Consider the following 24,138-nt stretch of genomic DNA (forward strand, 5'->3'; position numbering starts at 1 on the left):
CGCAGTTGACACAAGCAAGTTAGATCTGGTAACATATGGCTGTTTTTGGCCTATTGCGCTGATGAGCAGTCTGGTGGCTTATCAACCCAGCTCTGCTCAGACATAGTCTGCCGCACTCCAGACCAATTAGACACCCCAGCTCATCAACTGCTTCTTGCACGTTCCCTTTTCGAATATCACGCTTCCGTCGTTCATACTGGGTTCGATCAGCCTCAAACTTGCCCAAACCTCCCCGCAAGGCCCTTCTCCACTCTCCACGATTCTCCTAGGTTTTCTCATCCATCTCACATTTTTTCAATGTGGACTTCAAACAATCTTTGAACCTCATTTTAGGCTTTTGAGCCAGACGCCTTCCCTCTGCAAGCTTGCCATAAAGGAGTTGTTTGGGAAGTCGGCTATCTGGCATCCTTACGACATGACCACTCCATCTCAGTCTATGTCTGATAATAAGAGCTTCAATGCTTAGAGATTGGGTCTGTTCAAGAACCTCAACATCACTAACATGCATTTGCCAGCGCACCCCTAGGATTCGCCGCTCGAGACGTCTCAAATGTTTCCTGTATGTTGTTCAAGTCTCACAGGCCTAGAGAAGAGAAGAGAGAATGCATGCAGCATAGACCTTGATCTTTGTTGGTAGCAAGAGTCAAGGACTGATCCACAAACTCTTATCCAACTTTCTGTTATAAGGGACATAATTACGGATAGCACCGGATACGAAACTGTGTATAAAAGAGCGTCTTGGATTGTCTTGGAGGCAGTCAAGGGGTACGCACTAGCCCGACCGTCTCGCGGGCTTACACTCTCCAAGTGTAGTCAGGATTAACCAAGTTCCCAGGACGAGCGTTCCGCTCACACACGTTAAGTTACCTTTTTCCTTTACCTTCATTTACGCGTATATCAACTTCAAGGCGAGCAGCCATTTTGTATTGTGTATTATTTCGAAGTACGAATAAACCTTTTGTTACGCATTCCACTCGGCGTATTTTGTCATGTTATTATATACCGTCAAAACGGGATATAACACTTTCCAAAAGCATCAGTTGCCTTGCTGATCCATAATGATACTTTGTCATCCAGGGCACCGGTCATGCTTAGCTACCCAGGTACACAAACTTAGCAATAAATGCTATCATCGACTCAGAGACATAAAGTTGGTTCATAGTATGGCATGCCCAGTGCAAGCTGATACATTAAGACAGTCTTTTTCAGACTGATAGTCAGCCCCAATACACTGCAGGTAACCGCAAAAGTGTCCACAAGATGCTGCATATCAGCCCCTGTATGAGCCACCAGATCATAGGCATAGAGCAAGTCACGAATCATGTTGGTGAGTATTTCGTACTTGGATTGAAATGCCTAATGTTGAACAACCCCCCAGTAGTACAGTAGCGAATATAGACACCATCAGAGCAACCCCTGAATGCCATCCGAAAGATCATGGTGAACTACAAAGCAAAAAGTGTGGGTGCTGGTATGTCTCCCTGCTTAACACCATTTTCTACTGAGATAGGATCAGCCAGTTTTCCCCAACGTTGATCACAGCCTTCATATCATCATGGAAAAGCTTTAAGATGGTTACGAACTTGTCAGGACAGCCAAGTTTCTTGAGAATCTACCGCAAGGCATACGTATTTACTTTATCAAAGGCCTTGGTTAAATCGATGAACACCTGATACAGACCCTTTCGCTTTTCTATACATTTCTCCTATAGTTGCCTGGCTGTAAAAATCATATCCACTGTCCCTCGGCCACTTCTGAAACTACACTGCGACTCAGGCAGAACATCGTCAGCAAGCATGACTCTACAGAACACCTTGCCGACTACTGACAGCAATAAGATAAGATGCCCCAATAGTTTCCACATTCATCTTTTGCACCCTTTCCCTTGTATAACACCACCGTCAATGCATCCTGCCAATCCTGTGGAACACAATCGTCACGCCAAGCATTCTGCAACAGGTCCGCCAAGCGTTGCATCATCTTGAGCCCAGAACATTTAAAGATCTCTGCATGCAACCGATTCATGTTAGGTGGCTTTCCATTGGTCAGCTTATGGACAGCTGCTTCAACCTCCTGGTGAGAAGGGGATATTCTTGACTGGATTTCGAGGAATCGACATAACAAATTCCTGATTCAACGTAAGAAGGCCTCTTCAAGAGGTCATCAAAATGCTCTCTCCATCTATGAAGAATGTTGGTAGGGTCACTAAGAAGATCCCGATCACTCAAGTACAATGGAGTGATAGGTGATCTGGATAGTCTATAAACCGCACGCAGTAGGCTGTATAAGACCTTGGTGTTGTTAGAGAGGTTGCCTTCACCACAGCTTATGGGATTCCAATCCATCTCCCCATGCCATTTGATCCATGACTGGAACTTGATGTGTTGAGCACCAGAGCATACACTACACACTAGTGGGTTCATGCTGACAGGTCCTAAGCTCCTCTAAAGGTTTTTATCAGGGTTACCTCACCTTTAGACTTTGGTTAAAAGAACCTTGGCTCACAAGACAGTGGCGGTCTAGGTATGCACACACATGCACATACACACATATACATACCCATATATATATTATATATATTATACCTATTTACTATGCCTCCCCACGGGACAGAGTTAGACACCAGGGTCGTTTTTTAACGTGGAGAAAAGGTACAAAAATAAAAATTGTCTCAGTCGTGAAGGATTTCTCCTCCACCGAAAGAGAACAAGAAATAGAAGTGCAGCATCTGAAGAACAGATACTACACTTTGATCTTGTCCCTAAGGCACATATACGCACACACATGCACATGCATACGCATGCACACACATGTGCATGTATACAATTGAATAAACGTAGAAATTAGACGAAAACTAAATCCAACAGGTTAGCGTTGGATTTTCTTTTCTTTTCTTTTTTTTTTTTTTGTAAATAAAATGTTTATATACAAAACTCACGTTCTGATTGCAGACAATGATGACGAACCTCACACATTACTTTACAACTGAATAAACGTAGAGATCAAACGAAAACCAAATTCAACAAGTTAGCGTTGAAAGAAAAACCCAGCCATTTTCAACGCTAACCTAGATCCCAACATTCTACATTATAAACATATTTTAGAAATAAAAACCATGGATTACTAGATAAGAAATTTATATTTATAATAAGGATTAACAAGGATTAGCAATACTGTCTCGAAACGGGTAACACTTTTTTAGTCATCTTGATAGCGAAGTGGTTGATACCGTTTCCAGATAAATAAAATAGTTAAACAAATAAGTAGCAAAAAAGGGAAAAGGGGGGAAAATTAGTAATTAAGGAATGGGGATTAATTGATACTGTTTTTGGACCAATAAAACTTGAAAAATTATAGCTTTTAGATATTAATCTATTTATACCCGTTTTAATCCAAAAAAAAAAACACTTTCATTGAAGTAAAAATACATGGAGCTAAAGATTAGTTTTACTATTAGAATACTTATTAATGGGACATGTATAACTATCGGATAAGTATTTTAGAACTCAATTCCCGAAGCATTATTTTGTATTGAAACCATGCATAACCTCAGCAAATTATGGTTTGTTGGCAAACGTAGGTTAATTTATGGTATCATCGTTAAGATATGCTTTTAAAACTTATATTTTGAATAAATTAGCATAGTTCTACTTGGATCAGTTGAATTAATAAATAAATCATAAATGAATATCAGGAATTTACCAAACTAGACACACCGAACGGCTCTGGTTATTTCCCCCTTATCGTTAGGAATAATTATTAGTATTTTGGTATCTTATAACTTCAATTAATTTTTTTAAATTCCGGACATACAGAATTATCTCCCTTCTACTTCTAAACTATCCGATAATCATAAATCTTAACAGGGGAAAAAAGAAAAAGGAAAAAAGGGAAGAAGAAGGAAAGAAGAAAAAAAGAATTTATATATATATATATATATATATATATATATATATATATAATAAAAATATAAAATTAAAAAAGAATAAAAATAATAAATAGATCGAGATCTTTAATTTTAAATGAAGAATGAAAATGAACTAAATATAAAGTAATGTTTAGACTTTATTTCCTTATTGAATAAGTTTTAAACTTAAACCTGTCCTAAATCGTATAAATAAGCATGCAGATAATTTTGTAAATAAACAGAGCAAATTCCCGATACGAAACTTACGTGCTTTCGTAACTATTTAACTTAGTTGATTAGTCCGATCTAAAAAATAATAAAATTAAAAATTAAAAAGGGAAAAAGAAAAATTAAAAATAAATATTTTAAAAAAATAAGTTTAATTAAATAAAGAAATATAGAAATCTAATTTAAGAAATCGATAAATCGTATCAATAAAACATGTGTAATGGCCATAGGTAATTAGTGGTAACATCGTTTGATATTTAGTTTGAAATTCGTTTTTTTTTTAAATAAAGATACGAAAATAGGTAGATATATAAATCTTTAAAAAGATATTTAGTTTGAAAAACTTTTGCGCTGACGTGATATTTCTTGCATAACTAAAAATAAGCTTCTTTGTTTTTAAATTATCACAAACATAAAGAAGTATTATTTATTCTTATACTTTATTTTAATCTTTTATTTATTGCGTTTTGAATTCTACAAGTACAGGAAATCTATTTGAACGTTGGAATAAGTTGTAAATAAAAAGAAAAAATACATCTTCAAAAGAGAAGGTTCCATCTTTGCATTGCTTTTTGAGAAAGGGAGTTTTGTCTCGAAATCATCAAAGATACTAAATCCTCTGGGATTTACAGTGTAACCCGGATATAAGAAACCCGATTATAAGAAAAAAACGATATAAGAGAGATTTTTTCTCTGGTCCCAAATTAGAGCCTGTGTTAATGTACATTGTACCCGGATATAAGAACCCCTGATATAAGTATAACCCGGATATAAGAGAGATTTCCCTGCCCATATGTATCTTATATCCGGGTCACATTGTATATATTTATATTTAACAGTAAATCTTGTATTTACTGATTTGAAATGTGAAAAATAAGTAGAATATGACAAAATTAATAACAAATAATTTCTTTGTTTGTTTGTTTTGTTGTTGTTTTCTGTTTTTTGGGGGGGTTGTCTTTTTTTAAACTTTCTTTCATTCTTCTAGTGTTCCTGCAGTGCTATCATCATTCATAAATACCCCAGATTTTTTATGTAAATTTTAAAACGGAGTGAATTTGTAGCGAGCTACTATTACGATGCTATGCTGTATTCTCACCTTAGTTCTCTCTTTCTCCCTACTCTTTTCTCTTTTCCTTCCTTTCTTCTTATACGTCATCAGAGGTTCCAGCCAATGAAAAGCGAGAACTGTGCACGTGGGACATTCAAGTGAAGGAAACGTTCTTACTTCAACGACGACTAGAGACAGCATCACACGCCACTCCTTAGCTCCCGTAAGGTAGCGAAAAGGAAACATTGAACATTAAACAAAGACTCTACAAAATGCACTGTCTCTTCCTTGTAACCCGAATTTCGGGAACACATATATATACAGATATATAAAAACCACTTAATTCATTGCAAAGTCGCGTTACACATCCTCATTATTATTTGGAGACGATGTCTTCTTTAATCAGCATTCTTTTCAATTTCAGCGCTCCAGTTCTCTCTGGTATCGGAGGCGCCCCGAAGTGAGGGCCTACCGAAATGATGACTCTAATTAATACCCCTTGTTAATGTATGGTAATATACCATAAATTTATTTGCCAACCCAATGCATCGTAAAATAGTTTTATAGAAATAAATAAAAAAGAAAAACACAAATGTTATACAAAAAAAGAAAAAAAACAAATGTTTATATCTTAATATTGTTTATTGAATTATTTAAAAGGAATTTGGGTTGTTTTTTTTAATATGAGATCATCATTCAAAAGAGGAATTATTTCAAATGACTATATTTAGGCAGTATATATTTTTTATTATAAAACGTTTGATGAAATAAAAGAAACAACGTTTGTTGAGCGATTCTTTTATTTAATTATTCGTTTCTTTTGATATGTTTCCTTTTAATATCGGCGTTTAAATTGTTTTAATAAATAAAAATTATGCACACACCTAGTACATAAAATTCTGTCCAGGTATAACAATTATTAACAAGGAAAAATTATTGCACACATATAACTTTCAATTCTGGCAATAATCATATTCAGGTATTAACAGAAAATTAAAAAAAGAAATATTATTATCTTCAAAACAAACAAAAAATATTATTATCTTCAAAACAAGAAGAAACGTAGATTCCATGAACAAAGCTTCTTTCATAGAACTGCACACGTGTGGAACTCTCTTCCGTTTTCCTGCTTTCCAGCTGACTAAAATATGGCCGTCTTCAAGTCTAATGTAAACAAGTTCTTGATGAGCCGTCCCTCTAAGTAATCCAATTTACCAAATTTACACTTCTAACGATTACTATGATATTATCCCTTTGACTACTGTACACTCTTTAACCCGTATCCTCGAGTGGCCTCTGGACCTTGATAAGTGGCAATTCCTTTGTAAAAAAAAAAATCGAAAAATTCCTCAAAAAACAAATACATGAATAAAAAAAGGTGTTTTATTATATCTTTATTTGAAACCAGTCGGGTACGCCCGGCATTGCCCGATCGTAGAATACGCTTAAATATATTTTAATTCATGCATATTTCGCATTATTACATAGCTAAGTCGTTATTGAATATTATAGTGTAGCTAATATATAGTACTGATTGCAAGAGATTAAAAGCAATGACTTTGGTGTCATCAGCTAGGATCGAAACCAAAAATATTTAGCGTTCCAGCCGACTTTCGCTACCGTTTGAGCTATCGAAAAATATAAAAGAAAGATTTTAAAGTAAATCACTTCAATCAAATGAAGTAATTAAAAGTAATATAAATATGTTGGCGAATTGAAATGAAAGTTTTGCATTTCACCTTGCCGACAGATTTCTATACGTGTTATTCATTCATCCAAACAAAGATTTTGCTCGTTTTAAATCGTTTTGGGTGTATGATTACTATTTCTTGTTAATTTCAATGTGACCAGTAGTTTAAGAGTTTATCGGTTAAATATTTTCACTCATGCATATATATTTACAGACAGACACACATACACACATCTACTATTTTATCTATATAGATACTGGCGAGGAAGTATATCTTCGCAAAACAAATGAAAAAAAAAAACTCAACTGCATTGCCTTCACACGGACACTACGTATTTCTCATTCATTTGACACGGTCACGTGCTACGTTTTTGGCTAATGAAAATTTCACCCAGTTTCGTTTCAACAGCTGACGAATTGAAAACATCCAAAAGAAAGATGAAAAAAAAAATGGTATTTCACCGTATCTTTATTGGAAATTCTGCTGAACGCGTATAACTTCGACTATTATATTGCAAAACAATAATAAAACTAAATAGCATTGTATGGCTTTCTGACAGCATATTATTTTTAATAATTCGAAATACAAATATAAACTATGCTTTATTATAAAGCCTAATTTACATTGGCCCTATAAAATGTTTTTCATTCCATTTAATTGTAATACCCAAAGGGTGATATATGGCAGAATTGAAAGTGTTGTGTGGGTAGACTTTTCTGTATTTTTATTTTCGTTAATACTTTTAAAAGACATGTAAAGAGAAATGAAATATTAAATAAAAAGACCAACCGGTCTGGGTGATGTACTGTTGCTCAATCAAACCTGTTTTGATAGATAAATACTTTAAAAGACATAGAACTGAACTCAGTACAATGTCTTCGTAAATTGGTGTGGGGAAAAGTTCTTTACTTGTGTCTTTTCTCAGTTTCCTTCTGCGTCATATCGTGATGAACTCATTGTTTTAGAAAGTAATCTATTTTATTTGATTTTGATAAATGATAAATTATTTTGGCGGATGAATTAATGACGAGATACTCTCTTTTTAAATGCGTTTTTTTAACGAAACAACAATATAGTTTCATAACAACTTTTGAATAACAATAACATCAACAAAGTTTGACGATAATGCCAAATAGCGAACAGGAAGTCGATTTCTGCGCATGAGTTAAAATAACCCTCCGCAGATAAATGCAACCCCACCCACTTTCATATATAACAACTACTACAAGAGAACCTCGGGATACGGTGGCCCTAGGATGCGTTCTTTTGTTGTTTTTTTTTTCAGGTTGCGACGTGGAATACGATGTTTTTTCCGGACTCTAGTTACGGTATTTGCCCCGCCTTACGGTGTTATTTATAATATTATTTGATTATATACATGTTTATTATATACTGTACTGTATTTTGTTACTAATTTTTAATGCCGTATCTCAGGGTTCTAATATATATATATACATATAATTAACATGCAGTAACAGCAATTCCATACATTAGCCTGATGAGTTCTTATGAGGATGAATATATAATACACCATGATCAGTTAATTAGTTTAAGAGGGAATCCTGTACATACAAACATATAAACGTACCTAATTTATATATAGAATGATTAGAAATGACCAGAGTCTGACAGCTTATACAAGAGGCAAATAAGTTCCAAGATGGAGTACTATTGAAATATTTGGAGGTGGGGGCTACTCAGAACACCCTTTCCTGCCTTGGCACGATGCAAAACCGTCTTTGAAATCTAGTGGGTGAGGGCTTTTTCGCCTCTCTACTTCCTCTTTTTCATTGAAATGACGTTGCAAGTCTATCTCTGCTCTATCATTATTTTCATAGCAGGTGCTCAACTGAGCTTCGATCTGTTGTTTTAACCTCTCCAAGCAAAATATTTATAACAAATACGCGTCTATATACAAATGTCAGTAATTTCCATTGCTCTCTATCAGTGCCTAAAACTAAACGAAAATTCCATGAGCAAAGTTTCTCCGTCTGTGGAACACAATACCACAGGGCTGCTTCTCAGTTGATTATCTAATGTAAATAAGTTCTTGTTGAGCTAATCTCTTAAATAATCAAACCCTACCCAAGTTCCGCCATTACTATGAAGGTGTTGTCACACATTCAACCCGACATTTATTAACCCTTATCCTCGAGCAGCTCTTGGGCCTTAATAAACGGTGTCATCCTAGTAAAAAAAAAACACACACAATAATATGACGTGGAATTAGTACTGAATTCACAACTACGAAAAAAGAAATAGTTTTTTTTTTAATAAATGAAATTTCATTGTCCTGTTGGTTTCTTCTGTATTTTGAATCGAAATGATAACGATTTTTGTTTGTTTTTTATTTTCGTTTTTTTTTTTTAATAAAGACAAAATATATTATCTTCATTTGAAAAAATGGAAAAACCAGGTCACAGAAGATTTTTCTTTCACCCTCATTAAGATTAATGTTGGTTTTAAATGCGTTTTTTGTCAGGCAGTCAGTTGATCAGTCTGACATGCTTAAGTTTTTTTTTTTTTGTTTTGTTTTTTGTTTTTTTCGATAAATCTTAATATTAAAAATACAACAATTAGTCCGTGTCAGCTGTGATTTTAGTTTTAAATAGACAATTAAAACTTGAGTGGGATTGACCCAAGAATCTTTTAGTTATTTAAGTGATGTGATTTTATTTGGATTGCCAATAGTTTTAAATAGATTTAATGTTTAAAATAGCATTTTCGTTGGTATGCCATGTTTTTGAAGCAGCAATTTCTATCATGCTTAAGATTGAAATCGAATTTTTATTAGTAAATTAAGCTTAAATTTTAAATATCATTTTGTTTGGTCTGTTACGATTAAGTTTGAAATAATATTTTATTTGATCGACTAAGTATTATTTGAAAATAGAATTCACGTCAGCCTACCATGTTTAAGTTTAAAATTACAATTTCTTTGGTTCATTAAATCGTAAATAACATTTTCGTTGGTCTATCATGTTTAAATTTAAAACAGCATTTTCTTTGGCCCATCTCTACAATTATATAAATGCAACTGTGTGTGTGTTCGTTCTTTATAAACTCCGAAACGGCTGAACAAATTTTCTTTAAAATTTACAAAACTTTAGTGTATAAGTTTAGGAGTGATCTTAGTTAAGTTTTGTCTAAGAATATCCCCACCCCCGATAATTACCGATAATCGATAATCGAAACCGTTATTTTAATTTATCTATCATCGGTAAAGCCATTTTTTCCATGTCGTCGATTAGCAACAATGATAGAACAACGGGACGTGATAATTCTACTGTATGTTGATAGCGTGTTTTTTTATTATTATTTTGTTTTGCATGATGTGGTCTGTAGGTTCAAACTTCGCACGTAAATTTCTTTTTTTTCCCATTAATTGCAAAGAATTTTATGAAATTTGAATATTTACGTGTTTTTCTTCGTTTTTCTTTTTGTTTAGATTTATTTTTGTTAGATTTTTTTTGGTTTTTTGGGCTATTTTTTGCATGGCGTGGTTTGTTAGTTCAAAACCCGCACATAAATTTCTTAATGTTTTTTATTTCGTTTACTGGAAAGAAGTTTATATAAAATAATTTCATAAAAGAAACATTAAGTTCTCTAGAGTACAATGTAGAATAACATATATTTTGGGCTATGTTACGGCATGGAGGTATATGAAGCTTCCCCACGGGCGATTTCACGGATTTCGATGACAATAAAAACATAGGAGTGTGAAATATTCGTTGATCATAATTCAATCCCCGGCAACGTCGGGTCTCTCTGCTAGTTAAATTATAAAATAGCATTTTTGTCGATCTGTCATGCTTAAATTTAAAATAATATTTTTTAGTACATTAAGTTTAAATGTTTGATAACTTTTTCGTTTGCCTGTCCTACTTAAGTTTAAAATAGCATTTTCTTTGGTTCACGAAATTTAAGTTTGGTATAATATTTGCTTTGATCCATCAAACTTAAGTTTGAAATAGGGTTTTCTTTGGTCCGTCAAACTTAAGTTTTAAATAGGGTTTTCTTTGGTTCACAAAAATTAAGTTTGAAATAATATTTTCTTTGGTTTACCAAATTTAATTTTGAAATAATATTTTCTTTGGTCCATTAAACTTATTTGGAAATAAAATTTTCATTGGTCTACCAAGTTTGAAATAGTATTTTTACCGCTCTATCGATGTAGTATTTTCGTTGGCTTGACATGATTAAGTTTGAAACGACAATTTTATTACTCTGCTATGCTTAAATTTGAAATAATAATTTCTTTGGTACATTAAGCTTAAGATTTGAATAACATTTTTTTCTGTTCGTTCTGCTTAAATTTGAAATAACATTTTCTTTGGTGCACCAAATTTAAGTTTGAAATAACACCTTTAGTCGGTCTTCAACATTGGTCCACCATTTTTATTAATATGCATATAAAATTAATTCAACTTCTGCTAGATATATTATTACGTCCATTTCTATAAGAGAATCGATCCGTCCGTCTTTGTAACGTAGAGTAATTGTAAATACATCCACGCACCTTGTATTCGTGGCTGTTTCCGGCCATCCTTCGTAAGGTTTTCTCTTCTGCTTTCGGGACAAGATCAAAGTGTAGTATCTGTTCCGGCAGATACTGCACTTAAGATAATTTGTACCAGTCAATGGAGGGGAAACCCTCTATACTGGGACAATTATTATTTTTGGTAACCAGAGTGACCCCTTTTAGGGGAGCTGGTTTTTACCTCACATTAAAAACGGCCTTGTGCCTAATTTGCTCAGTGGGGGAGCAAATAAATACCATCTGTTCTTCAGGTGCTGCACTTCTATTTCTTGTTCTCTTCCGGTGGAGGAGAAATCCTTCACGACTGAGACAATTTTTATTTTTGTACATTTTCTCCACGTTAAAAAAACGACCCTAGTGTCTAACTCTGTCCCGTGTGGAGGCATAGTAAATAGGTACATTTCAAATAACATTTTTTGGTCCGTCATACTTAAGTTTGAAATTGCATTCTCGCTGGTCTGGCATGCTAAATTTTTAATTAGCATTTTTTGTTGTTTCTCGTAAGTTTGTAATAACATTTTCATCATTAATCGCACAGATTATGTTAAGAATAAATTGAATGGACGTATCTTAAAAATATACATTCCTGCTAAAATATGAAAAGAACACTCGTAAATCTGCACAAGATTCAATTAACATAACAGGAATCAGCTTAGAAAAGCAAAAAAAAAATCATCATCTTATTAACTACTCATTAGTATGGAAAGTTTATGAATTTTAGAGAGGCGATCAAGCAACATTTAGGATTATTGCTTTTTTCTTTTTATTATTATGTTTGTAAATTTATTTTTATGATTGTAACTACCAAATGAATTCTATATACAATTGCTGTGGTTAGTTATGCGTTTCTACAGTTATTTTATGAGAAAAGGTATGATCATGTGATCACCATCCCAGTTATGAGCTGAACAGCAACTTGTGTTCAATCAACCGAATAAAATAAATCGTTCTATTGTGTTTTTGTGTCAAATAACCAGAAAAGGATTAGTATGTCGTCACAAAGAAAAACGAAACCATCTGTATGAAATATGAAATTCTTACATAATGGATGGCTCTATGTCGGATAGCGAGTACATCAGCTATTGCTAATATTGCCAACGATCGAACTAAGTACATATCGAAGTGACACGAAGTTTGGGAAGTGAATGAGTTCCCACGAAAGATGAACAGAAGAAGATGCCGTGTAAGGTTAAGGGATATCAAATAGGTAAAAATAGAGTAAAAACAATATCGTTATATGCCTATATGTTTGTGTATATATTTGTGTGCATAATTCTATTATCATGCATGTGACTGTATCTACGTGTTTAATAGAATATCTTTAATCCTTTTTTCCTATGTGAACTCTTGTTATATAATGGATATCTCTAAGTTGGATAGCAAGTATATCAGCTAGTATTAGTCTTGACAGGGGTAGAACTAAGTACAGATTGAAGTGACACGTAGTTTGGGAAATAAACGAGTTCCCACGAAAGATGAATGAGAAGGACTGACATGTAAGGTTCAGAACTCAAAGTGGCGTTAGGACAAGATGAATGACGTTATGGATATCAAGGTTAATAAAGAAATAGAAGTTTGAGATAAGTCTGTCTATTGGCAGATCGCCAATAATACTGTAACCATTGAAAGGAAAACTTTAATAATCGCCAAGAGTGAAATACCACGTTAAGATCTTCCTTTGCTGTGCCCATCCATTTATCCATAATAAGATAGTTAATAAATTAATAAAAAGAGTAATAGTCTCTCTCTCAAGCCTGAATTGTTTTTCTATAAAAATAAGCTTAATACTAAACTCTTAACAAATGTTAAAAAGTCGTATTTATTTAGTACCATTGATGCTAAAAAATATTTGCATATGAACAACATTTTTAGAATCATAAAACATTACAAAATAACTTCAACTAAACGAAAATTACATGAGCAAAATTTCTTCCTTAGAACTGTCCGTCTGTGGAATACAATACCCTCGGGTTGCATGATCCCTGACTACTGCATGATAGTCTTCAAGTCTAATGTAAATAAGTTTTTGTTGAGCTGCCCTCTTAAATACTTAAACCCTCTCCAAGTCCCACCATAACTGATCATCACCTTCCACCTGATACTCATTAACCAATATCCTCGAGTGGCCTTTGGGCCTTGATAAGAGCTTTTTTTATTTGTATTTGTCAGTCTGTGACGTTTAAGTTGTTTTTTACCATTTTAGAGCCTTTATGGAAATGGTCAATTGTGACAAAACGTGAGTTGGATTAACTCAAGAATTCTCAAGTTATGTACAAAATATAACAGGTCAGTCATGTATGAGTTTGAAATAGCATTTCAGACGGTTTTTCACACTCAATTTTGCTATAGCATTTTCATCAGTTTGTTAGGCATAACTTTGACATAACATTTGCGTTAGTTTGTCAGGCTTAAGTTTTAAATAGCATTTTTGTTGGTCTGTAACGCTTGAGTTTTAAAAAGCATTGTCGTCAGTTTGTCAAGCTAAGGTTTGAAATAGCCTTTTCTTTGGTCTGTCAGGCTTAAGTTCGAAAGAGCATTGTCGTCAATCTGTCAAGCTTAGGTTTGAAATACACTTCCGTCAGTTTTTTATGGTGGAGTTTTATGTAGAATTTTTGTTGTAAAATACGTAGATTGACAGGCCGCATTGTAATGAAACCACTTCCTGTGTTGCTCAACGCAAAAGTGTAACATATTTCTTGTTGTGGTTCGGTTTAAGGGGTTACAATTATAAGGTGAAAGAGTCCTGGGGTTCACTGTGGGTGGTTAAACTACGAGTGTACTCTCTGCTTGAAGGTAGAAATGTCTGGTATTATATAAGCCAGACGAATCCATATTGTCCACGGATAAAGGGGTGTTGATTACCACACAACATCACTATTAAAATTTCTATATCTCCTCCTACCCTCATCTTTCTTCTTTGCTGAATCTATTCCTTTATTTGGACATAGAAATACGCACACATTTTATAGATTATTCGAGGAATGGTTTGGTATAAGGGAAAATAACTCCTTGGAAAATATCAAAATTACTTCCCCTTAGTTAGTACCTGGAAAATGGAACTCTTAACCCTCGACAAAATTTGTGCCGATTAAGGGTTATAAAGTTAACACTTTTTAAAAAAAAAAATTTGATATTATTCATCCGGGATAACGCCGATCAAGAAAATACCAATTTTGTGGGTGCTTGATTTGTAGTTTTAGAGTTTTAGCTGGACATACACACATTCGCACATACACACATTCAATTGCCCTTTATATAAGAAGAAGATGAAATAAAATGTTCAAATTTCATCTCAAAATAAATAAATGCCAACCAATTTTTGGAAAGAAAAGATTTTTGTCTGTCGTATATTCCACTGTAAAATTTTGATTTTTTTTTTTTTGTCCCTTGTAAGCGAATCAGTGTTTGAACTGTAATGCTTTTGTAGATCTTAATCAAACATCCCAACGAGTTGTCCTTGTTTCTTCTATGGGGGGTAGGCGTAACTGAGGGGTATTCTGTATGCCAACGACTGGTAACATATTCAGCGCTAATTGCTGAGCATTTTCCAGCATGGCTGTCACGCGTTCAAGTTTGCTCCTCAGGCTACTGCTAACACTGGATTCGGAGTTATCCATCTAAAAAAAAAAAGAAGAAATTAAAAATCAAATTAAAATCAAGATTCTGAAGAAATTCAATAGGAGGAATACAAATATTTTTCAAGCAATTTATTTATCTATTTCTACTTAAAGAATAAAATTTTATTTCACAAAAATCCAGTTGCAATAAGAACAACTAATTTTAAGATGTGTGTTTAGTAAAAAAAAAACAAAAAAAAAACATGCTAATTTAAATTTAATCGTAACGGACCCGGCCCTGTCAGTGAGGCATTAGAATACGCCGACTGCCCCCCTGCAGAGGGTAAAAGTCTCTCAATGGGGGTCCTGGATATGACCTTAAACTATATCCGATGGTGAGGCCCCAGCTTGCGGACTTTGGGGAGTGTGGAGCCACCCTTTAATTGCTATTGCTCCCAAAGTCCACTCTGACCCGGAGTGGTAGTACCTGTTAGGGTCCCAACTATGGGTTAAATAGAAACTGACTTGCAAAAAATAAATATATTCTATTAAAAAAAAATTGTTCTTCAAAATAACTGGATTCAGCATTAAATAACCTGAAAAGGGTTGATATGCCGTAAAACAAAAACAACAAACCAACCGTAATGGACCAAAGAAAAAGCTATTTAAAACTTAATTGTGACAGACTAATGAAAACGTTATTTCGAACTTAATTCTAACTGCCCATGAAATGTTATTTCAAATTTAATAGTGATTGACCCATGAAAACGCTATTTCATATTTTACCGTGACTGATAGACCAATGAATATTCTATTCCAAACTTAATCGTCAGCAATAAAATATTTTTTCAAACCTAATTTTCATAGGCCAATGAAAATGCTATTTCACGCTTAATTGTGACAAAGTAAAGAAAATATTATTTCAAAGTTAATCGTGACAGACAAAAGAAACTAAGTGAGAAGAGACCAATAAAATACTATTTCTAACTTAATTTTAACAGATCAAAGAAAATGCTATTGTGAGGTAACCGTCACAGGGAACGGTCATGCTCCCCACTGGGGGGAGGCTGTGTATTGGAGAAAACCGAGCAGATATAATTTTTTTATTCTTTTATTAATCATTGGTGTGCCCGGGTGACAGCGAAAAACCCTGCTGAGAGAAAAGATTAAGATTGTGACTTTCATTTTTATGAAAATCAACAAACAATGTCATTTTTTAAGTTTGTACTCCAAACAGGTAATGATTCAGGGTTCTGGAGAAATTATGTTTATAATTCAAGTGATCCCTTTAGGTCATGAGAAATGTTTTTAGATCCACAGGTGCACCGGTGGGAGGGCGGCTTTCCCCTGGGGTGACGTTGTTTGGTATGACTGATCCAGAGAACAACGCCGGTTTCACCCAATGCTCTGAATATTTCGGGGAGTGCACAGTCAAAAACCACAGGTGAGGCTGAGAGTTTGAGAAACTTATAGAGAATCACCACACACCCCACTCTCTTTCCACGCCAATCTCACCGTTATATCGAACAGAGAAGTGACATCTACTTATAGACTCAGTGAAGTCGGACATTATTGAACATTGTACTGTAAAGACAATTGTATATATATATATATATATATATATATATATATATATATATATATATATATATATGCATATCATAAAAGTCAAGTACGTCCAAGGATTGAGTACTGCTGCCATATCTGGGCAGGAGCTGCTAAAAACAGCCTATTCTGTCTTGACAGAGTACAAAGTAGACTTCGTAGCCTAGTGGGGGATGCCCTTTTCTCTTCCCTGCAACCTCTCTCCCATAGAATGGACGTTGCGAGCCTGTCGTTTTTTTTATCGTTATTTCCATGGGAAGTGCTCGTCTGAGCTCCAATCTCTGGTCCTCCCTCGCCAATTTTTCACGAAAAACACCCGTCTAGCTGAAACCACTATCAGTAATTTTCCCCATTCTTTATCTGTGCCTAAATCAAAACGTAGATTCCATGAACAAAGCTTCTTTCTTAGAAATACACGCCTGTGGAACTAACTCTGTTCCGTTTGGCTGTTTCCCATCTGACTACAACTTGGGTGTCTTCAAGTCCAACATAAACAAGTTCCTGTTGAACCGATAAGTGTTGAAACGATAAGTGGTGACTTCCGTGTAAAAAATAATTTTCCTGGAAATTAATCAGTAGACTGGAAGAACTAAGTTATTTTTTTTTTTTTTTGTGCATGGAATAATTTTTCTTCTAGCAAATGACAGGCCGGCGATGCAATGGCATATCAACCCTGATGCGAGAAGCACCGGTGAACACCCGGTCGTGAATTGAAGACCAACCAGCATAATCAACAGGGTTCTGCCACACAAAGAGGTCATATCTGGTCAATATTAACAAAGATAGTGACTAGGACGATCATGGGGTCACACTATTCAAAACTTAATTGTAACAAACCAACGAAAATAATATTTCAAGCTTAACTATTACAGACCAATGAAAATGCTATTCCAAACTTAATCGTCACAGAAAAATAAAATTGCTTTTTCAAACTTAATGGTAACAAGTCAATGAAAATGCTGTCTTGTACTTAATTGTGACAGACGAATAAAAAGGTTCCAGGTGAGCATTGTCTAAAGATAACAGCTTCAATCCTACCCAAAGCAGGCCAGAGGATTAGTTGGCTAAAAACGTGGTGAGACAACAACTATGGAAGGCAGTAATTACTGAGGATGCAGTTATAAGACTCGGCATTCTTATCCTGTTGTGGTTAATCACAACAACAACCATGAAGATGAGGATAACAGTCCGCAAATAAATAAATAATAAAAAGCTGCTTCAAACTAAATCGAAAGAGACCAATGAAAATGCTATTTCAACCTTAATCAATACTGACTAATGAAAACTATATTTAAACCTTAATTTTAACTGACTTATTAACATGCATTTTGAACTTAATCGTAACAGAACAATAGAAATGCTATTTCAAACTTAATTGTGACAAAGTAAATAAAATACTATAGCAAACTTAATCATGACAGAACAATGAAAATGCTACTTCGAACTTAATCGTGATAGACCAATGAAAATTCTATTTAAAATTTAATTCTGATTGACGCATGAAAATGCTATTTTAAACTTGGTGGTGACTTTAATTGAAAAGAGGCTGAAGTGAAATATTTTTAGCAGGAAAGGTAAAAACCACTTTAAAGGCTATGGTGTGAATCCACAGCATGTGAACCTGCATGCCGTGCGCCCACATAAATTTATGCAGAGGTGACCAAAAAGGAAACACTATGATTCCAGAGTTTCCTGTGTAGCAAAAGAACCAAAATGTTTTGTTTCAGTCCAGAATATAGCGAAGGATTACGAAATTGTTATAATACAACTTCATGTATTTGTTTGAGCTACAGGAACCAAATTAAAATTAACTCGGAGTTTATGCCAGGGGAATAAAGGATTTGCAAAAAGAATTGTAAGTAATTGTTAATGCACCGCCTAAAAATGAGGAAAGGACCCAGATAAACAATTGAATGAGAGAAAATACAAGTATGAAATGAAAAGAAAAAAGGGAGAGAGAAAAAAAAAAGGGATCGACAATACATTGGACCATAAACTGGATGTAATTTTTTGTGATATTATTATCGCTTGTAAATTCACACAGCTAAGTACCTTATATATATTTTTATTACCCAAGCCTAATTTCCAACCTCTCCTTGTTGGACAAACAATCATACGTTGTAAGAACATTCATGTACGACATGTTTTGTAAGAACATTCATGTACGACATGTTTTGTAAGAATATTCATGTACGACATGTTTTTAGTCAATTCGGTGAACTCTTATGAGATTGTAATTGTATTTTTTTCGTCTAATCTTTTTTCGGTCCGTTAACTTGTGGAATTTCCTTAAACATTGAATCTCTTATCATAATAAATATAACTTATATATAAATCTGTGTTTGATCATGCATTTTGTTGTCCTTGTTATCTGTATGCATCGCTTGGAGATAAAATTAAAGGAAACTTATCCCGAACCAGCGAACGTATCCTAAAGGTCGAAATAACTTACATATAATTTGATTTGTTTTTCTTCACGTGTTGCTAGCAATATAGGAGAGAAATCGACAATGTAGAGTTGACGATACTGTACAGAGAACAACGCCAGATTCTGATCTCTCCCGGCTCATACCTATCTATCAATCTATCTATCTATCTATCTATCTATCTATCTAAGTTGAACTTTACAATCAAAAATTTATTGTTCGACTGAATACTCCAAACAACAATTTACAAAGTTATTATTCCGTGGAGTTTCAAAGAATTCTATTCTTGTTATTCTTCTTATATATATATATATATATATATATATATATATACTAGCTGGCCGCTCTGTATTGCCCAGTCGTACAATACACTTAAAGATGATATTTTAATTTATGCAAATTGTGTATGTATTACTGTAGAATCAACCCTCTATTGAATAATTTTCCCAGTAGACTAATTCCCAAAAGAAAAAAAAGAAAAAATAATAATAATAATAATAATAATAATAATAATAGTAATAATAATAATAATAATAATAATAATAATAATAATAATAATAATAATAATGTCGTTCATCAAATTCCGATTATATTTGTTTACAATATCACGTCAGCTGATATTTGGGCTTGACGATCTTAAACGCAGTCTTTCTTCTCTTATAGTTAGAAAGAATTTTTACAGGGGACAATCGGTGTAACGTAAAATAGTCCTCTGTAAAAATTCTTTCTTCTCTTATGGATAAAAAATAATTTTTACAGGGAAACTATTTTAAGTTTGTAATGCAAAATAGTTGCCTGTAAAAATTATTCTTTTTTATCTGTAAGAGAGAAAAGTTATTTTTAAGGTCATATTTTTTCGATTTTCGACATTTAACGAAGGAATTTCTGTACAAAACATATCTAAGAACACTGCCAGATATTTAAATTATCTTTGTGTGAAATTTGCAAAAGATAGGCTCAGCCGTTTCGGAACCTATAAGGAAGAAACTCACACACGCACGCACACACACGCACGCGCGTGCGCGCAGTGTAACCTTTATATGATAGTAGATATGTGTGTGTGTAATTTTGATAAATGTATATGTGATATTATAAATTTTATTCTATTTTCTCATTTTTTATTGTCTTTGGTTATTAATAAGATGAATTTCTGAAGATATTAGTTTTTACTTAATTAATAACTAAAAAATAGAATGACTTATTTCCCATCAAAAAGGTTTTCGATCGTAGTTAGTTAATTACATTCTAGCACTAGGCAGACGCTAATATTGATCACAGGTGACATCCGGGTTTTTCGGAGTCATGCTCTCTACACTCGTCTTCTCATTTTCTCCCTCTCTCTCTCTCTCTCTCTCTCTCTCTCTCTCTCTTTCTTTCTTTCTTTCTTTCTCTCCAATCACCCCTTCCCCCTACTTGTTTTCTTTCTCTACTTTTTTTATTCATTTTTCTCAATTCTATTTCTTTCCTATTCTCTTTCTCTCCACTCTTTTTCCTTCTTTTTTCTAATAAATACAAAAACCGTTGTAAATTTCTCATTTTCTTAGTCAGATTATAACCTGACTAGCTCTTTTCGTTTGAAAAGACCCGAGAGGATTGAAATAAATTTATAATGATTGGGTTAAGTCTGTATTCGTTTTTTTTTCTTTTTAACTGATATATATAGTTAATGTATTTAACTCATATATATATATATATATATATATATATATATATATATATATATATATATATATATATACAGTGGGGAAAATAAGTGTTGGACACATCCCATTATTCTTTATTTAACACATTTCTAATGCAGCAAATGACGCGAAAATTTAACAAGAAATAGCTACTCATTTAAAAATAACAAATAACTTTAGAAATTGGAACCTTTTAATGCATAACCAAAAATTATATAATAAAAACGAGAATAGCCTGGAAAAAAAGTGTTGGACACACTAACACAATTTCATCTAATATTTAGTTGAAAACCCCTTATTGGCTATTACAGCTTTGAGACGTTTTCTATACGACGAAACTAATTTGTGACAACGTTCAGGCGAGATTTTGACCCACTCTTCAACACATACTTTCTTCAAATCCTGAATATTACGTGGATCTCGCTGGTGGACCATGATTTTGAGCTCTCTCCATAGATTTTCTATAGGATTTAAGTCTGGGGACTGACTGAGGCACTTAAGAACATCTATTTTGTTCTGTACGAACCAATCGGAGGTTATTTTAGCAGTATGTTTGGGATCATTATCTTGTTGAAAGATCCATCCCTGTCGCATACCTAACGCATTGGAAGCAGGCAAGAGATTATTTTCAAGAATCTCCCGATATTTGGCTGCATTCATCTTTCCATCTATAATATGAAGTGGCCCAGTACCATTTGAAGAGAAGCATCCCCAGAGCATGACATTTCCACCACCAAACTTTACAGTGGGGAGGGTGTTCTTGGGATCGTGCGCTGTGCCATCTCTTCTCCATACTCGACGTGCAGAGTTAATGTCGAAAAGTTCAATTTTCGTCTCATCGGACCAGATCACATTCTTCCAGTAATCATCTGTTTTCAATAAGTGGTCTCTTGCAAACTCCAGACGAGCATTAACATGACATTTTTTTAGTAATGGTGTCTTTCGAGGTGTACGCGATTTAAGACCGTTGCGTCGGAGTACATTACTAATCGTTGGTTTCGTTACTACTATCCCTGCTTTTTCCAAATCTTTCTGAAGTTCGCCTCGTGTTGTTCTCGGTTGCTGCTGAACTTTTCATACAATCTTCCTTACTGCTCGATCCGACATCTTGCGAGGAGCTCCGGTGCGTGGACGGTTCACGGTTGAGTCATGCACCTTCCATTTCCTAATAAGGTTTCCTATGGTGCTTACAGGGATTTTGAATTGAGCAGATATACGCCGATAACCAATTCCATTCTTGTGCTCGGCAATAATCTTATCACGGACGACTTGAGAGAGTTCTTTACGTTTACTCATCATGAGAACCTTCACGCGTGATGGCTTACTGGTGACTAACGTGTTCCAATACTTTCCAACGACGTAGAGTATGGTTGTGCTGAAAGAAAAGAGAACTATTTAACTTCCGCTTGTACCTTCCGGAAGTGAATTACTTCCCTTGACTTTTTCTTTCCAGCATTATTTATAAAAAATAATAATAAAATATAATTTAAAACAATGTGTCCAACACTTTTTTTCCAGGCTATTCTCGTTTTTATTATATAATTTTTGTTATGCATTAAAATGTTCCAATTTTTAAAGTTATTTGTTATTGTTAAATGAGTAACTATTTCTTGTTAAATTTTCGCGTTATGCGCTGCATTAAAAATGTGTTAAATAAAGAATAATGGGATGTGTCCAACACTTATTTTCCCCACTGTATATCATACATGCATAAACGCAACGTATGACTGGTGAAATATGATATTCTCCCTCTCAGACACACACACATGCACCATCCCAACCTCCATGACGCTAATCAAACATCAAAGTGAAGCAAACTTTCTGTTGAGTTGAAACGAAATTGGCGGCTTTTGATTTTATGGCCGCCATTTTGCAGACTGACTTCTGTGGAGAATGTCAAAAGAAATCCCCCCTCTTCCCTTGTCATCTAATAACTGACTTTGTAATGGATATCGTCCAACAAGTCTCAGCCAGATGACCGACCTTCTGTATGGTCAGTCATATATGATTTTATTTGCTCGTTTTGATTTATGGCATATCAACCATTTTCGAGATTATTTGCCCAAGTTTTAACCTTCGAGTTCTTTAAACATCTTTAAATGTTTATTCATGAAATTTAGTTTTGTTGTTTTGTTTTGCGGCATATCAACTTTTTTGCTTTTATTTAATGTCAGAGCCAGTCATTTTATCAAAAGATTTGGAAGTGTTGCCTTTTTGTTTGTTTCCATTTTCAGAAAAGTTAGAGTAGGAAAAAGAGGAGACAACTTTAATTTTAATGATTTTAAACTAAACTTTTTATTGTAAAGAAATCGATGTAACATAACAGCACCGAAAATTTTATTGAATTTTATGAGAAATAATACTTCAAAATATGTTTTTGAAATTTAAAAATGAAATACAATAATATCTTTTATTCACAAATAATATATACTATTCAGTTTAAAATATTATCAATAGAATGGAATGTATATATGATGATATGTATGTTTAGGGGTCAGCTCCCGAGACAAAAAGGCTAGAAGCAGGTATTGACGTTACAAAGAAATGATCGCATGTTGAAGGACTGGAACAGAATTTTGAGCATTTAGCGGCGAAGGAGCAGCCATTCCAGACGTACATATAATGTAGGAATCTAATTGCATCTCATCGAGAATATCCGTTCGTCGACCAAGTTTTAATTAAGTAAGAAAATTAAGTAAGAAAGAATTAATTGTAACTTATCTTTTATAAGGAATAATTTTTTGGTCTCTCCCCGTATGAAAAAACTTCTTTCCTCAATAAAACCTTTTTAAACTGCCAACAAGTTTCCATGTGCCTTCATGAATGAATGTTATTCGTCTTCAGTTAATAGAAAATCAACAACCGCTAGATGATGTTACTATAAAGATCAACGGCCACACACAAAGGAAAGCAACGATGGAAAGAATTAATCCTAGTTAATGGGTAGTTAAGGAGTTAGCTTACAAGTTCATAAATTAAAGGTTTAATTTAATATTGTTGATTCTTTTGTAAAATATTGTAATATATTTATGTATAAAATAAAATAGTTAAGATCTTATATATTACAATTGTGTTGCGTGTCGTGTTATGTCTGCCTTAAGTGTGGAAGCGAATCAAAGGAACTCCAACTGAAGAAGATTCCAGCTAGAATACCACCAGAATGAAGACGTAATCCTGAAAGAGTGAAGGAATCAGCCACATCCAAATCCCAAGTATGCTTTTACTATTCACTCTGACAAAAACGACGTCTAACCGACAGATCCTATTGACTGGCCTATTGTCACAGTATGGTACCGTTTCCAGGACATTAATATTACACGTGGGTCGGTCACGCCGTTGGCCGGCCGATAGTGCCATATTGGTGCCGTGACCAGGATTATTTCTTTGCATAGGAATAAGCACGACCCTGAGAAAAAGATCCACGGAGACAACCCAAAAATCAATCAGTAGA

General features: G+C 34.0%; 1 protein-coding gene across 1 annotated transcript in view; it reads right to left on the reverse strand.

Annotated features, from left to right (window-relative positions):
* Window positions 1-13,217: 13,217 nt before the first annotated feature.
* Window positions 13,218-24,138, reverse strand: part of LOC145276741 (autophagy-related protein 101-like) — a 225,175-nt gene continuing 214,254 nt past the window's right edge. The window contains exon 8 of the mRNA XM_080127967.1: window positions 13,218-15,034. Within this exon, the coding sequence (XP_079984093.1) occupies window positions 14,852-15,034 (183 nt within the window). The 3' untranslated portion in view covers window positions 13,218-14,851. The remainder of the gene's footprint in view (window positions 15,035-24,138) is intronic.

This window comes from Euprymna scolopes, chromosome 5 (assembly GCF_053919585.1).
Source record: "Euprymna scolopes isolate OS-2025 chromosome 5, ASM5391958v1, whole genome shotgun sequence".
In the NCBI taxonomy this organism is placed as follows: Eukaryota; Metazoa; Mollusca; class Cephalopoda; order Sepiida; family Sepiolidae; genus Euprymna; species Euprymna scolopes.